The sequence below is a fragment of the Botrytis deweyae genome, assembly GCF_014898535.1.
Source record: "Botrytis deweyae strain B1 chromosome Unknown BDEW_038, whole genome shotgun sequence".
NCBI classification, from domain to species: domain Eukaryota; kingdom Fungi; phylum Ascomycota; class Leotiomycetes; order Helotiales; family Sclerotiniaceae; genus Botrytis; species Botrytis deweyae.
This window is the reverse complement of record NW_024066245.1, coordinates 72,221-90,902: the sequence shown is the minus strand read 5'-3', so window position 1 is coordinate 90,902 and position 18,682 is coordinate 72,221. Positions and strand designations below refer to the sequence as shown.

General features: G+C 26.8%; 2 protein-coding genes across 2 annotated transcripts; both read left to right on the top strand.

The window, feature by feature from the left end:
• Positions 1–11,878: 11,878 nt before the first annotated feature.
• EAE98_010587 (uncharacterized protein) lies at positions 11,879–14,434 on the top strand (the record flags this gene model as incomplete). Its single annotated transcript, XM_038958208.1, has 6 exons — positions 11,879–12,003; positions 12,338–13,060; positions 13,110–13,140; positions 13,197–13,384; positions 13,432–13,715; positions 13,773–14,434. The coding sequence occupies 6 exons, from the start codon at positions 11,879–11,881 to the stop codon at positions 14,432–14,434; spliced, it is 2,013 nt and encodes a 670-aa protein (XP_038805392.1).
• A 1,035-nt stretch (positions 14,435–15,469) lies between these two features.
• On the top strand, positions 15,470–17,911 carry EAE98_010586 (uncharacterized protein; the record flags this gene model as incomplete). The annotated part of the gene is made up of 5 exons (XM_038958207.1): positions 15,470–15,832; positions 16,132–16,531; positions 16,723–17,226; positions 17,282–17,442; positions 17,501–17,911. 5 exons carry the CDS (start codon positions 15,470–15,472, stop codon positions 17,909–17,911), a joined length of 1,839 nt encoding a protein of 612 aa, XP_038805391.1.
• Positions 17,912–18,682: the final 771 nt, after the last annotated feature.

The following is an 18,682-nucleotide window of genomic DNA, read 5'->3' as shown; positions in this document are numbered from 1 at the left end:
AGCAAATGATTAATATAAATATTTTTGTAAATCAGAATCTGATTAAAAGAATAAAAAAACAAATAGAAATTATTGTCTCAAGATATATTGAATAATAGAATTCGTATTTATCAGAAAATACAATTTCTAGAATCTGATTTTATTAATAAAAAAGGAATATAATAATATATAAAAAAAGATTAAGGATAATTAATGATTAAATATATATAAAGTATAGGAATAGAAAGAATAGATTAATTCAAAAAGTAATAGTTTTTAATTTTATAATTTATAAAATTCTGAATCAAGAATAGTTGTTTATTTTATTCAAGATTCTATTAGTCATGGGATTTATATTATTATCTCTAATTTACTTTATTAACTTTTTAATAGCACTATACTTGATAATAATAGTATAATATATTTTATCAATAATATCGATCTTTTTAATAAATATAAATATATACCTTTACCAATATTAAATTACATTAAAACAGGAATATCAAAAATACAAATTATTGAATAAGGTATTTGTATGATTAAGAATATTCTTTAAAAACCTTAAAATTTAAAAGATGATTTGGTTTTCTTTAATATTGTATATATTTCTGGATTTTATATTAATATTATTTTAGAAATAAAGTTTTTAGATATTGGAATATGGTTTTTAGGAATAAACTCTATATTATAAAAGAATAATTTTGAGAATAGTTATATTATTGTTTATTATATTTATAAAAATAATCTTTTATTTCTAGAATACAAATTACTTTTCTTTTATTTGATTAATTTAAGTATAATACCTGTAAATTCAAATTTTCTGATATATTTTATATTTAATTTTAATATCAAAAAATCATTTTGCTGATTAAAAGATCTATTTAAACTTTGAGAGGATTTTGTATAATTCTGATATAAACGATTAGGATATTTAGGTAAAAAAGCTTTCGAATATTTCATTTTCTCAATAAGGAATATAAAAATCAAAAGACTTTTTAAAATTGAATATATTAATTATTTATATATATATGTAAAGCAAATAATATTACAAATTCTTAATAAATTCTGATTATTATATCCCTTTTACAAAATATAATAAGATTTATTTAATTTCCTATATATATATATAGAAGTATCCTAACTTCTAATAATCAAAGATATATTTAATAAAAAAATCTTTAGTTTTTTATTATATTAAAAAACTTATTTTAAAGTATTTAATATAATCCAGAACTTTCTTGTTTGGGTACTTAGAAAGTACAGTCTTTTAATAATCTATATCAAACAGAATAATAATATTTTAGTTATTGATATTATAGAAAACACTATATTCAAAAATTGAATTAAAACCAAAGATATAGAATTTAAGTTATCCTTATTAAATATATATAAATCAAATAATAAATCAAAACAAATAGGATAAGAAATAATTATTAAATAAATCAAAATACAAATCTCTGTAGGTATATCTAATCTTTTATAGGTTAAAGTAATACAAGCTATTATCTATCTATATAATATTAATCCTTTTAAAACTTGATTGTTTAAATCCCTAAATGAAATACTAAATACTTGATTCCAGAAATACTTATAATTATTTGTCCTAATAGTTATAAATTACTTAATTATCAATCTTTACTCAAACTAAAATAGAATATATCAATATAAATGTAAAATATACCCTCTAAATAAAAAAAAAGAATTAAATATAAACAAAAAAATTTATAAGATTAATCTTAAAGTAAATATTAGATATCTTATTGGATATATACCAGATTCCCCAATTTATTGTATCTGGATACCCAAACTTAAATGAGTTATTGTTATTTGAAATATTATTTTCTTTAAAAAAAGAATATACAAAATAAATCAATTAAACAAAATTATTGATATATACACGGATTAAGAGCTATAGCAATTTACACTAGCTTTTGATATTCAATAGATAATCGATATCAATAATATAATTATTAATTAAAAGAATAATATAATGATTTTTTTATATATTATTATTAGTTTTACTAATATTATTATATATATTTTAAATATACCTTAACACAAGCAGAACTTGAGGATATTTCTAAAGAATAGAAGCTTATACAGAAATACTGAAAGTAATAGTACATACAAAGTTCTGTATTCTAAAAAGATTCTAAAAATAAAAGATTGAATTCAAGAATAAACAATTACTATTGATTAATTACAGGAATTTATAAGTTCTACTCCGATATTAAACAATTATAATAATTAATCTGAAAATATGGAATATAAGTATACTAATAATACTATTCAAATTATATACAGGAAGTATAAAAGCAATTTCGATATTTATCCTATTGATATTATGAATATCTATATTATAGAGAAAATAATATCATCGAAAAGATTATTTCCTCTAATACATACAATTAATTAATTTAAGGAAAATAAAATTCTACTTCTTCCTGATTAAGAATTTAAAAGATAAAGAATTATAAGGATTGAAATTCCTTATTTAATTTTTAATTTATTTAAATATTAATTCTTTACTTTTAATAATATAATTTTTGATATTAATATATATACAAATTATTATTATCAAATTTAATAACAAAAGAGATTATAAAATAATCTCTTTATAAATAATTATATACTTATAAATACTTTTATTACAAATTTATTGTTAGAGGATAATTCCTATATTAAAGATTTTTATTTAATATTTTGATCTAATTATTCAAATATAAATATATAAAGAAATATCCACTTATTTATTATTATATATAATATAATTACCTTCATTATACAAACAAAACTAAATCTTTCTAATATATTTAAAAAAAAAGTTCTAAAGAAACTATTCAATCTATATCTATCAGAATTACCCAAATTATTTTAATACTATTACCAATTTAAGAATTACTTCTTAAAAAAATGATTTAAATATAAATATAAAATTGAAATTAATAATTTAAAAGATTACAAAATATAATATAAAATCAATACACAAAATATACCAATTACCCCAATACCATTACAATAGATATTTATATATAAATATAATAAATAGAGATTCTTAATACAATATTAAACTAAATTAATTATTTATAGTAATCTTCAAATGAAAGATATAATTGAATTAACTTATACTACAACATTTATTGAAAGATTATTCAAAATTGTAATAATATTAATAGCAAAATATAACCTAGAAATAAAATAATTTAATATTATTAATGTATTTATTAATATTTATAGAAATCCATCAGATATACCTATAATTTGCTATTTATTAAATAGATTTAAGAAATCAAATAAATATATAATTTTTGATTATATATTATATAATCTCTAAGATTCCCCTATATTATAATTCAAAGATTTTAATAAAATACTTAAGAATTTAGATCTAAATTAATATAAAGAGAAATTCTATCTTTTTACAAATCCAAATCAAACTATTTTGATATTATTTTTTATAAATAATATATAGATTGTATATCATTATAAGAATATATTAATAATTAATAATATTATTTCTAATATCAAAACTATCTATAAATTGAAAAATCTAGGTGATATAGAATAATTTTTGAATATCCGGATTATTTATAATTGGAAAATGAGAAAACTTTGATTAGCATATAATATCTATATTAAAAAGATTACAAAAAAATTTAATTTTAATAATAATAATACATATATACCTCTACCAATAATAGAATTTGTAAAATATAATAAAATTGCAATTATTATATTTATATAAATCTATCAAAAGAAGGTAGAATTAATATTATACACTATAATTATAGTTAAAGCAAATATTATATTTACAATTTCATAATTCAATTATTTTTTAATTAATTTATCTCTAGATTATATAAAAATAATTAATTATTATATATAATATCTCTGAAATACAAGATATTATTCAATTAAATACAATCGAGAGTAGATTCTATAATTTTTATTTTTTTCAAATACTTTATTTATTAATAACAAAAAATTATAAAGATTATTTTAAGATTTTATAATCTTATTATTTAATAAATTAATAGTATAGAAAGCTTTAAGGCAAGATATAATTATTACATTTATTATCAAAGTCAAATTACTTAGTATTAAGTATATATTGAAAGAAATATTAATTATATTATAATTTCTCAAGAAAATCAATCTTGTAGTTAAATAATTAATTACGATTTTTTGTAATAATTAATAAATAATTAGATTAGTAATAAAAGAAAACAAAAAGATCATTATTAAACTAAAATACATTAACATATAGAATATATAACTATATTAAAAATATTTAAAAAGAAATTTCCATTTTATATATTTGTTTATAACAAAGATAACAACAAATAGATTAATTAAGAATTTATTATAACAAAAATTCAATTATTTTATATTCCTTTTAAACTTATAAGATATAAATATTAGGATTAATAAAATCAAATAGAAACTTTTTTCTTTAGTATATATTTTCTTTTAATATACTCAAAATCGAAATTTATTAAATCAATTAATTTTTTCTTATTAATTAGTTTATTATTAAAATTAATTATATTATTTTTGCTAATAGTATTATATTTATTATTAAAATCATTATTATTATTAATATTAAATATTATTTTATCTTTATTCTTTAAAATAAAATGAATAGGATATAATTGAGTTTTTGGATTTATTATAAGGATGTATACTTTGATTTTTATATACTTAATTATAAAAGATTTAAGAGTGAAAAAAAGTTTTTGTTTTTTAATTAAAAAAAAAGATAATAATTTTAATAAAAAAAATAAATAAATAAATAATTATAATAATTAAATAGGGGGAGAAGATATAATTTATATTAATAATAAAAAAGAATCAAGATTAATAAATTTGTTATTCTCTTTAATTATTATCAATATAACCATTATTGCAATACAAATCGATTTCTAATTTAAAATAGTTTTTTAAAAAATATATCAACAAATTATAATGATATAAAAAGATTAGAATATATTTTTTCAGGAAGCATTACAAACTCAAAATTACAAAATTCCAATAATTAAATAATCAAAGATCTCAAATATATTGGGAGAAGTATATAAATATATGTAATATATTTTTAATATTGAAAAAAAGAAATATTTTTTTATTTAAAATATTTATTATACTCTTTATAACAATTAAAAAAAACAAATATATTTTATACAAAGAATAGAATTTTATATATCTTTATTTTTAAAATTATATTTAGAATCTTTTTATTTATATTTATTATAAGCTTTATAAGTAAATACTCAGAGTTTATTTGATCTAAATACAAAAATGGATTTATTTGAGAAAAAAAGAATTTCTAATAAGGAATTCTTATTATTGAAAGGAAAATTAGGAAAATAATCTTTATTTGTATTATTGATAAAGGGATTATTATATTCTATAAAAATAATTATTGTATAATGTTTGTTTATTTCAATTTAGTAATTATAAATAGTTTCAACTTTCTTTAAAAAATTATTATCAGGATTTTGTTGAAATTTATCAAAAAAAGGTTTTATTTATAAAATCTTTTTATTAAAAGATAATTAAATCTTAATAGAAGGTAATAATTGAATAAGAATATACTAAGCATTTAATCTACTAAATCGAATATTATTTTTTGATATATTATATAGGAAGATAATTATATATCAATCAGAAATATTAATAAAATTAGGGGACTCTTTAATAGAAAAAGATATATTTAAAGAATATATTGAATTATTGAATATAAAAATTAAAAAGAGAAATTGTTTTTTTTTATAATTATCTCGATTCATTATATCCCCCAAAAATCTATTGATTTCTATTCAATTCTATTACCACTATAAAAGTATTATATATATAGATTAATTAAATAAATTGATATAAATATCTAGCTAATAATGATTAATATAACTCAAACCTTTTGATATATATCAATCCAAAGGATTAATTCCCTTATTCTAATATTATTACTTTTTTATAAATAATTTAAATCAACAATACAATTTATTCTTTTCTTTTATAAAAAACTTTATATATTTATATATTTTATACTTTTTTGTTTAATAAATAAGTTTGTTTGGTAAATAAATTTGTAATAATTATTTAAATAAAATATTCATCAATATTTATATCACTTGCTTTCTAAGAATTTTTTGTTTATTTATTATACAAATTATTTGATATAATTATCAAAGTATTTAGCGATTTGAAGGATATATTATAGAATTTATTGTATAATATAATTTTATAAATACTAATTCCAATACTCTTTTGGAATACTTATTTTTATGATTATTAATATTATTTTATTTATTTTATTTGTATATCTTATATATCTAATTAGATGAGTACCTTATTTGATTAGGATATATAAAGTAGATATGATTATTAGGATTATATCTCAAATTAATTTAGTTTATTATTACTCTATATATCTATTCTTAGATCAAAGTAACCATTAGATATAGCTATTACCTCCATGATAGAACATTCCTAAAATCTATTTAAATAATAATTTATATAATTTATAAGATACTTATTTAATATTGAGAATCTGTTTTATTAACCCCTAATAAACTAAATAATTTTGCAGAAATTGTTTATATTCAGCAATAATAAAACTAATTATTAGATGGAAATATTGCCAGAACAGAATTTAAAAACAACCTAAAATTACTTTACAAAATCAATAATAATTATATCTATTATATCGCGGAAAGTCAAAATAGTACATCAAAAAATCAAGGTATAACTATGAGAAAACGAAATCTTGAATATTAATATTTGAATAATGAATTTGATTGATTTATATTAAAATCTACTAAAAAATTAATTCGAAACAATATTAATTACCTTTACAATAAAGTTAATGATTTATATCAATTTATACAATAATATATCGATTTTATAAAATAGGATTTCTTTTAATAGATTTTTTATTAATGAAATATTATATATAAATTAGATTTTAAATTAAATAAATTAAAAAGAATCAATAATAATGTAAATATAATTTATAATTATTTACAAGCGAATTTTTATATACAAAATAAAAGAAAATTAACTAAACAAATAAAGAAAATCCTAAAGATTATAAATTTCAAATTATATTATAAAGATTTATAATAAAAAGCCCTAATTTATATCAAAATCCGTTTAGGCAGAGTAGCCCCTTATATAAGTTTTATTAATAGATTATAGAAATTTATATAGAATGATTTAGTTATTATAAATGGTCTATTTATTTATAGAGATTATATATAAAAAGTATTAATAAATTATAATATAAAGAACATGAATGCCTACAGAATAACTAATATAGAAATTATTATTTAACTAATCCAAAACTGTTTGTATAATTGATATCAATTACAAGATACAATACCATTTAATAAAAAGATTATATATTATTTATTAAAAAAAAAAGGGTTTTGAATTAATCAAACCATTTTGAACTTGTTCTATAATATTCAACTTATCGCTAAGAAATAATAACCATAACACTAATACATTGGCTATTCAATCAAAAAATCAAGTTTAAATAACATCAATAGAAATAATAAGTATTACCCAGTAAAAAAAAGAATTTATTATTATTAATACTAAAAGAATATATTACAAAATTTGATATCAAACAAACTCCCTTAAAATAATATACAACCAAAACTATACCTAGACAGTAATTAGAAAAAACCTAAATATTATATAAGATCTTTTCTAATCAATTAACGAATTTCCTTTTTTTTTTTTTTTTATAACTGAATTTTGGTTTTTCATTAAACAATTATTAATATAATAATATCGATATTATATAATATTTTTATGATAATAGCAACTTATAAGTATTACAATTATAAATATACTTTGGAATATAAAGTATTACAGTTATAAAGATAATTTGGAATATAAAGTATTACAATTATAAGGCTTTATTTATATAAAAATGATAAAAAAAATATAGATTAGATTGAAAAAAGTTTTTAATAAGGTTTTTACAGGATTTTTTTTTTTTAATTTTAGTTTTTTCTTTTTCCTAATAAAATGATCAGGGGCTTATTTGCAAAACAAAAATAATTATAAGGGTACACATACCCAAAGGATATATAACCAACTACACTAACCATTTTAGCTAGCTTTTCAAATATAAATTGAAAGCTTTACTTCCAACTTCCTTCTAGCTTTTTATTAATAATTACATCATTCAAATTGACACTCTTCTTTCGTTTTCCAGATTCCTTACAATATATCGCAATTATAGTTAGAGTAAATATTGTATTTGCAGCTTTGTAATTTAGTTATTTTCTAATTAATTTATTTCTGAATTATATAAAAATAATTGATTATTATATATAGTATTTTTGGAATACGAGATACTATTCAATTATATACAGTTGAGAATAGATTTTACAATTTTTATTTTTCTTAAATATCTTATTTACCAACAATAAGAAATTATAAAGATTATTTTAAAGTTTTGTAATCTTATTATTTAATAAATTAATAATATAAAAAGCTTTAAGATAAGATATAGTTATTATATTTATTACTGAAGTCGACTTATTTAGCATTAGGGTTGATCCACTTTACTACTAATCTATAAAAGTGTAGAGTGTTCCGAATATGTTTGGAATAGTGGATCTATTATATATACTTTGTTAGGTGGTTACTCTCTGATATTCATTCCTGTTTTGTACAGACCCATCCAATATATACTAATTAGGAAGGAGCTAGTTTCCTATAATTATAAGTTTTTATAAATATAGAAATAGCTAGAAGTGTATATAACTGCAGCTGAATCAATCATTGAGATTGAATTCAAAGTACAATTATCCTTGTTTAGATTTATTAAATAAGAAGTTTAGAATAAGGCATCTTTGTATTCGGAATACAATATTAGGGTTGATTCATTTTATTACTAACCCACAAAAGTATAGAGTGTTCCGAATACGTTCGGAACAGTGGATTTACTATATATACCCTGTCAGGTGGTCGCTCCCTGACATTTAGTATTGAATATATATTGAAAGAAATATTAATTATATTATAATTTCTTAAAAAAATTAATCTTATAATCAAGTAATTAATTATGATTTTCTATAATAATCAGTAAACAATCAAATTAGTAATAAGAAAAAATAAAAGAATTATTATTAAATTAAAATATATTAATATATAGAATATATGATTATATCAGGAATATTTAAAGAGAAGTTTTTATTTTATATATTTATTTATAGTAAAAATAATAATAAATAAATTAATCAAGAATTTATTATAACAAAAATTCAATTATTTTATATCTTTTTTGAATTTATAAGATATAAGCATTAGGATTAACAAAATTAAATAGAAACTTTTCTTTTTAATTTATATTTTTTTTTAATATATTCAAAATCGAGATTTATTAAATTAATCTATCTTCTCTTATTAATTAACTTATTATTAAAATTAATTATATTATTTCTATTAATAGTATTATATTTATTATCAAGATTATTATTATTATTAATATCAAATATTATTTTATTTTTATTTTTTAAAATAGAATAAGTAAACTGCAATCGAGTTTTTGGATTTGTTATAGGAATGTATATTTTGATCTTTGTATATTTAGCTATAAAGGATTTAGAAATAAAAAAGGATTTTTGTTTTTTAATCGAAAAAAGAAATAATGATTTTAATAAAGGGAAAGAATAAATGAATAATTATAATGATTGAATAGAAAGAGGAAATACAATTTATATTAATAAATTTGCTATTCTCTTTAGTTATAGTTAATATAACTATTATCATAATACAAATCGATTTCTAATTCGGAATAATTCTTTAAAAAATATATTAATAAATCATAATAATATAAAAAGATTAGAATATATTTTTCCAGAAAATATTACGAATTTAGGATTACAAAATTCTAATAACTGAATAATCAAAAGTTTCAAATATATTAAAAAAGGTATACAAGTATATATAATATATTTTCAATATTAAAGAAAAAAAGTATTTTTTTATTTGAAATATTTATTATATTTTTTATAATAATTAGAAAAAAAAGAATAAATATATTTTATATAGAAAATAGAATTTTATATATTCTTATTTTTAAAATTATATTTAGAATCTTTTTGTTTATGTTTATTATGAGTTTTGTAAATAGATATTTGGGGTTTATTTGATTTAAATATAAGGGTGGATTTATTCGAAGAGGAAGAGGTTTTCGATAAGGAATTTTTATTATTAGAAGAAAGATTGAAAAGATGATATTCATTTATATTATTAATAAAAGGATTATTATATTTTATAAAAGTAATTATTATATAATATTTGTTTATTTCAATTTAGCGATTATAAACAATTTTAATTTTTTTTAAAAAATTATTATCAGGATTTTATTGAAATTTATTAAAAGAAAGTTTCATTTATAAAGTTCTTTTATTAAAAAATAATTAAATTTTAATAAGAAATAATAATTAAATAGAAGTATATTGAGTATTTGATTTATTAGATTAAATATTATTTTTCGATATATTATACAGGAAGGTGGTTATAAATCGAGTAGAAATATTAATGGAATTAGGGGACTCTCTGATACAAGAAGGTTTATTTAAAAAATATATTGAATTATTGAATATAAAAATTAAAAAAAGAAAACTATCTTCCTTTTATAATCATTTCGATTTATTATATTCTCTAAAATCTATCAATTTTTATTTAATTCTATTATTATTATAAAAGTATTACATATATAAATTAATTAAATAAATTGATATAAATGTTTAATTAATAATAATTAATATGATTTAGGTTTCCTGATATATATTAATTCAAAGGATTAAATTTTTTATTTTAATATTATTACTTTTTTATAGATTATTTGAATCAATAATATAATTTATTTTTTTCTTTTATAGAAAACTCTATATATTTATATATCTTATATTTCTTTATTTGATAAATAAGTTTGTTTAATAGGTAAATTTATAGCAATTATTTAAATAAAATGTTTATTGATATTTATATTATTTATTGTTTAAGAATTTTTTGTTTGTTTATTATATAGATTATTTGGTATAATTGTTAAAGTATTTAGCGATTTGGAGGGTATATTATAGAATTCATTGTATAATATAATCTTACAAGTATTAATCCTAGTATTTCTTTGGAATATTTATTTTCATAATTATTAATATTATTTTATTCATTTTATTTATATACCTTATATATTTAATTAGACGAGTACTTTGCTTAATCAGGGTATATAAAGCAGGTATGATTATTAGAATCATATCTTAAGTCAATTTAGTTTATTATCACTCTATATACCTATTCCCTAATCAAAGTGATTATTAGATATAGCTATTACCTCCGTGATAAATATATAGAGTATATAATCACTTGATTTGCTTCTACAAATCCATAATAATAATAAAAATCTGATTATTATCATCTAATATCGTTTTGAATAAAATGATTCGTATAATACGCTATATACAAGTTGAATGTTGAGATAGAAGCATGATTTCTTCTCTGACTGACGTGAACATTTCACGTCAAAATCAACAGACAACTATAAATGTTGAGGTGGTGGAGGTAAGCACATCCAATAAAGCACGTTTGATGAGATCGAAGTTCCGTATCCATCTCGGACACGGAGTTTCAAAATCAACCTAAACTCCGCTTCATATTTGAAAAGACCCTTATAATTAATTTGCTTATTGATCTACTGTACAACAACTTCTCATTAAATGTGATTCCAGTATCCTCTTCTGAATCTCCGTACGATAGGATATCTCAATCATCAAGTTCCGAAAGCATTTCCCTTTCCCGTCTTCATACGTTTGGTTGCACTATCACTCGCCCTTCTCATTGGTCGAACGGCTTGCTAGCTCGTAGTGCTAAGAAAATGGAGGAGTCTCCCATGGAGAACGGTGTAACGCCGAAGATATCTAAACATGGAAAAGCTTGTGTCAATTGTGCAAAAGCCAAGGTTAAATGTGTAGAAAAGAATGGTGTTGCTGCTTGCGAAAGGTATGTACGATTAAGGTTATATCACGTGATGCGGTTCCGATTCCATGGTACTGGGATTGCTGGTGGGTTTCTTCCTGCATATACCGGTTCTGTCTGTGTTTTTCAGAATGCCGAGTCAATTTGCCGATTTTAAAATTTGGAAACTGTGTCGTTTCATTGTTATTTCGAGTTTGGCGGGTTTGAAATGGAAATGCTGTCCAACCTTCAAACAGCACAATGTATTTAGAATTCATGTATCGATCGGAAAAGGGTGCGACAGTTTACTGGCATGATATATCTCTATCTCAACCCTTATACGACTGAGCTATTCAAGAGGTAAGCTGATACGCTTTAGATGCCATAGACTCACCAAAGACTGCCAACCAATCACCAGAACAAAGAGACGAAAGCCGGTGAAGAGAACTGCAGCTGCGAGAACTGCCGAGCTCGAGCAAAAGCTTGATGGGCTAGTTTCGTTGTTGACTGCAGCTACTCAAGATCAAAATACCCCTCCTTCTTCAACGGTATCAGATCATACTGTGTCATCGAATCTGAGAGATGATATTCAGCCTTGCAAGTATCAGACTGGATCAAACGTTAGTAACCCGCCCGTGAGAGGACTAGCAGCTGTCGACCTAAAACTTCCGGCCAATAGTTCCTACAGTTTGAACTCTATCCCTATTCACCCACCTCTACCAGGACCGGCGGTTGGCAGATCTCTCCGTGATACTAGTGGTGATTATTGTGCTACCAATATACCTACGACAACTTCACCTACGTCTCTCATTCCCACTGGTCTAGCATTGTCTCCGATAGAAGAAGAGAATGCACTTTATTACTTTCGAACTAACTCGGTAAGGTATCTACCATTTATCATCATATCACCAGATACAGATGTCCATGAATTCAAGAAAGAGAATCCGTTTTGGTGGTTGGCTATTGTAATGGCTACGGCAAAGAGTACTTCGAGACAAGTCGCATTAGGGATGCATATTCGTCAGCTTTTAGGCCAAAAATTGCTTATTTCTGGCGAGCGCAATCTTGATCTTTTGTGGGGATTGTTGACTTATATTGCATGGTATGTGAGCTGAATATCTGATTGACGGTTGAATATTAACATTGAGTAGGAGCCAATGCCATTATCAGCAGAGACCAGTGGTAAGTCATCTTTTAATTTTCTAGTATGAAACATTTTCTGACCCTTTGCTCTGTAGTGGAGTAGTATGATCCAACTTGCTATGGGACTAGCATTCGATCTCGGATTAAACAAGGCACCACAGAAAGAGGCACCGCATTTGCTCTTGAACTTCGACGCCCGAGGATGCCCGAAGCCATTTATATCTGCAATAGGATCACAGCAAGAAAAACGAGCTTTACTTTGCTTGTACTCTCTAAGCTCCAGGTACTTTCTTTCGATCTAATTTATGAGGCGTTTCTAATTTTGTTTAGCTTTTCATTGTATGTCCAAAAGATTGACACTCTCCGATGGACGTCATACGCAGATGAATGTTTAAAGATACTATCGGAAAAGCCGGAGTCTCTTCATGATATGCTCATGACCCAAATCGTGCGCTTACAACTCATTCAAGAGCATGTGAAGGACGCTCCGTGGTACGACACGGCAGGCGATGGGAGTACCGCTTTCAAAGCACCTGCCGTTTTCTATCTAAAGGCTTTAAAAAATCAGATGGAAACATTCAGACAACAAATTCCAAATGAAGTTCGAGAAAACTGTAAGTGAATAAATGAAAGTTGTCCATGCATGTCCAGTGCTAACCTATCACACACAGGTACTTTTTTGATGCATCTTTACAACACTGAACTTACGATCCATGAAGTCGCTCTCTCCAAAGAGCCTCATGCTGATATGCCGGATTCCCAACGCCTAGAATCCCTCTGCATCTGTTTTCAATCTGTCAAATCATGGTTTGAACTTTACTTTTCCACACCATGTAGAGATCACACGTCATTTTCTTTCCCAATCTATACACACATGGCGCACTGCATGGTGGCTCTCTATCGTCTATCAGTGTTTGAAGATCCGCAATGGGATGTCCAACTTGTACGTCAACAACTTGATCTCTCGCTCGTTCTAGATCAAATCATAAAGATTTGGGAGAATGTTAAAGGTGAAGCTGGACTGGATGCTGGAGTCATCAAGGTAGACGATGTTGATATTTACACTTCTAACGCGAAGAGAATTGGATTGATCAAGACGTGGTGGGATGCTAAGGTAGCGGGAGAAGCTTCGAGTAATGTGTCAAGTGACAAATTTGCGAATGTAAACGGGAGTGAGAATGGAAACGGAAATATGGGCACGGAATCTTTACCTCAGACTCAGGGTCAGGGATTCGATCTCCCAACATTTAATTTGGATATGGGAATGGAGTTATGGGATGATGGATGGTGGCAGGATGTTTTTGGTGCGTGGGGAGCTCAGTGTGATATCTAACTGGACCGGCTCCAGCTTAAACTTGAATTTAACACTAGGGAACGAATGATATTTACAGGTGTTCGAGGAATTTCGGAAGAAAATGGGATATTCTAGAATGGTACTTCAAGGAAGATCCAAAAGCAGGGCTGGATGGATCGAGCTTCTCATCTCAATATTCACGTACTGTATAATATTAAAAACAAACGATCAACGAAACAATCTCGAGAGAACGAATAAAATCCCATAAATCAGTCCCTATATTCTGAAGTTTTGTAAAACAACACGACAGATAAAATTCGCACATTCAACTCAATACCACACGTTTAAAAACTCCACATAATTACATAGCAGCCGAAAATCAATTCAATTCAATTCCCTCGATATAATCTCCATTGACTTCAACACACCCATCATCAAACCACACTACACTACTATCTAACCCCCGAAACCCCATCCATCATCTTACCCACCCAAAATCCAAATCCAAATCCATCCCATCTATAAAAATAAGCCGCATATCATATACATGCCCCCTTGACGCAAAGACCGGGTAGGTATCGGAGTTTCACCAAACAATCGGCTCGGGAATTGTGTATTTTGAAAATTCCCGATCAGGCTCAGAGTCAGAGTCAGATTTTGAGGCTGCTTCTTATATCTCCAGCTGGGTGGGTTATATATATGTATAGATAGATAGATAAATAAATAGATGTATGAATGAATGAATGAATGAATGAAGGACTTTTTCTTAAACTTTATTTTCTGAGCATTCATTGATAAATTCGTTAATATAATCAATTATTTATTTATTAGTTTAGGGGATCAATCGTTCCGATTATTTTTCAAGTAATTTGTGTCTCTTTCTCGAGTGTGCGTGTAAATTTCTTACCGGTGAGCACGTTTGAAGATTGGGGAATCGTCGAGTTGCATATATAGGTACATACAGCAGATCGGATCGGATCAGATCGAATCGAATCACCCCTGAAAGATAGACAAGAAATATTAAAATAAAGTTCAGCTGCACTGGATATACACGATACGATACGATACGATACGATGTCTCGAGTGAAAGATTCGGAAAAAGAGGTCCAAGGAATCTCGAATTTACACACTACATCCAACTCAAATTCAGATGACATTGGAATTTCCAAATCCGCTCATACACTTTACATTCTACCCGTCAGCAAATCTTCAGAAAAAGAAAAAGGAGAGATCGCAGGTATGGAGTCTCCTCTCAAAAGCGAAGATGTTTCTTCGGAAAAAACGGACAAGATGGATAAAAGAGATGAGAGAAATGGGGGAGAAGAAGATGGAGATGAAAATCATGAATATATCTCTGGATATAGGATCTTGGTGGTCATGACTGCCATTACACTTACGACGTTTTTGGCGCTGTTGGATACGACGATTGTTGCTACTGTGAGTTTTTAGTTTTTTTCTTTGATTTAATTTAGTTTGTGGAGGGGGAGGGTGTTTATTCTTCTTTGGTGTTTGTGTTGATGTCGTTTTGGATCTGGTGTTATTCGCTAGACATGATGATCATGCGACTACTCTGTGGCCAGCAATGCCATTGCACTCGAAGCTGGGATGATTATGGTGATGCTCATCAACGAAGAAGTATGCTTCATCTGAGGATCTGAAAGCATGACTTCCACATATACACACCCGACACCAAAAGCAACAAGTTCAAAAACTAACCCAACACAACACGAACACAGGCCATCCCCCGCATAACCTCGCACTTCCACTCCCTCCCCGACGTCGGCTGGTACGGAAGCGCCTACCTGATCACCAACTGTTCACTTCAACCTCTCTCGGGAAAACTCTACACATATTTCAGTTCCAAATATGTATTCCTTTCCTTTTTCTTCCTCTTCGAATTTGGTTCTTTGATATGTGGTACGGCCGTTTCGTCGGATATGTTGATTGTGGGACGAGCGGTTGCGGGCATGGGCTCGGCGGGTTTGATGAATGGTGCGATTACGATTTTGACGCATGCGGTGCTGATTGAGAAGAGACCGGTTTATTTGGGATTTATGATTTCGACGGCGCAGTTGGCGTTGGCGGTGGGGCCGTTGATTGGGGGGGCGCTGACGCAGTATGCTAGTTGGAGATGGTGTAGGTTTGATTTTGTGATTTTTAAATTTTTCCCTGGAGATACATGATATCTCTTTCTTTTGCTGTCTTGAGTTTGCACTTGAGTGTACTCTCTGACGATTATTCTTGATTATCAGCTTGAAATCCAAGAATAATGCTACTTTCATTCTGTATCTTGAAGATGAAAGTCCCACGATAACTGACAATGCCAGGCTTTTACATTAATCTCCCATGCGGCTTCCTCGTCAGTCTTCTTCTCCTCTCCATCACCATCCCAGAGCGTCTCCACCCCACCGCCCTAACCCTCACCCCTCTCCAACGAATCCAACACCTCGATCTCCTAGGCTTCTTCCTCTTCGCACCCACCGCCATCCAATTTCTTCTCGCTCTAGAATGGGGCGGAACAATGTATCCCTGGTCATCCTCTCACATAACCGGACTTTTCATTGGATCGTTCTTCAATTTTCTCCTGTTTCTCTACCGCGAATATCGCGCGGGAGATGAAGCTATGATTCCTTTATCTCTTGTGAGAAACACTGTCGTGTGGACATGCTGCTGTACGAATTTTTTGTTTATGGCAGGTATGTTGACATTGAGTTATTACTTGCCGATTTATTTTCAGGGGGTGAGGGGTGTACAACCGACGATGAGTGGAGTGTATACTTTACCGGGGATTTTATCACAAATGTTGTTTGCGATTATCTCGGGGTTTGCTGGTATGTTCCCCATCTTATCTCTGAGATTGGAATCGGTGATCTGACATCCGTGTAGTGCAAAGAATAGGCTACTATCTTCCCTTCAGTATCGTGGGCGGATGTTTTGCCGCGATAGGATATGGTTTGATATCCACCTACACACCCTCCACTCCAGCATCGAAATGGATCGGCTATCAGATCCTTGGTGGAATCGGTCGTGGTCTCTCTATGCAAATGGTTATTTGAATCCTCTCCCATCTCATCTGTAATTCCGTCACTGATAAAAAAAAAACAGGTAATAATAGCCATCCAAAACAACCTCACCGGGACCAAAATCGTCATCGCACAAACCCTCGTGATATTTTTCCAATACCTCGGCGGGGCACTCTGTCTTACTTTCGCATCTACAATCTTCGCCGCGAAACTCAAATCCGGATTGCGAGTTTATGCGCCCACGGTGGATCCGCAACTGGTGATTGAAGCGGGCGCGACGGCGTATAGAAATGTGATACCGAAGGATCAGGTGATGAATGTGGTGACGGCGTATAATCCGGCGATTAATCATTGTTTTTACTTGGCGGCGGGATTGGCGGCGGGAGTTATGTTGTTTGTGTGGGGAATGGGGTGGAAGAAGATTGGGGGAAAGAGTGATGGGAAGAATGGGAAGAATGAGAAGGCGGGACCAGAGGGCGGGGCGGAAGTTTGAAGTCAAGGGTTGCGACTTTTTGAAGATCGGAGGAGACCTGGAGGACGGAAGTTAGATTGATAGATACCTACCCACCATCACCAATACAAAATATACTTGCACTTCAATACCATACATACGAATAGATTGAACAATTGTCCCATCACACTCGCATCTTGATGACTTGCAGATTAACATTTTCGTCATGATGATATTCACGTTTCGATTCGAAACCACCAAAATCCGATAAACCTTGAAATTGCAAGGACCTTTTCAATGCAAAAGTATGCGATACCCGACCCCATCTCGTGCATACATCACCAGTAAGCATCTATCTGTCTACCGACCTCACAATTTCCACGCATATACAAATGCAGCATGGCCGTCGAACGCTTACCTACTCGGTCGTATCTCATTCAAGTTCCACCACGACCAATAAACCTCTCCCTCTCCCAACCACCCGACAAACACGCAGCGTGCATCCCTCCCCAACCTCATCACACGACCCTGCACTGCATATCCGCGATCCGACTTCTGAATCACATATTGAATTTCCCCGCAACTCTTTATACTTTCTTTTGCCTTTCATGCATGCATGTATGTATGCATGTATGTATCTCACTCCTATCGCACTGTAGTCGTGCATCCACGTCATCGATTTCTCCCAGTGTCGGTTATGTTATAGTCCAGCTCTTTCTTTCTGTCGTCTATCTGTATTCATATCCAATCCATATCCATCTCACCCATCAAATCAACGCATCAAAAATTCCGTCTTTGGTTCGACTTACCTAT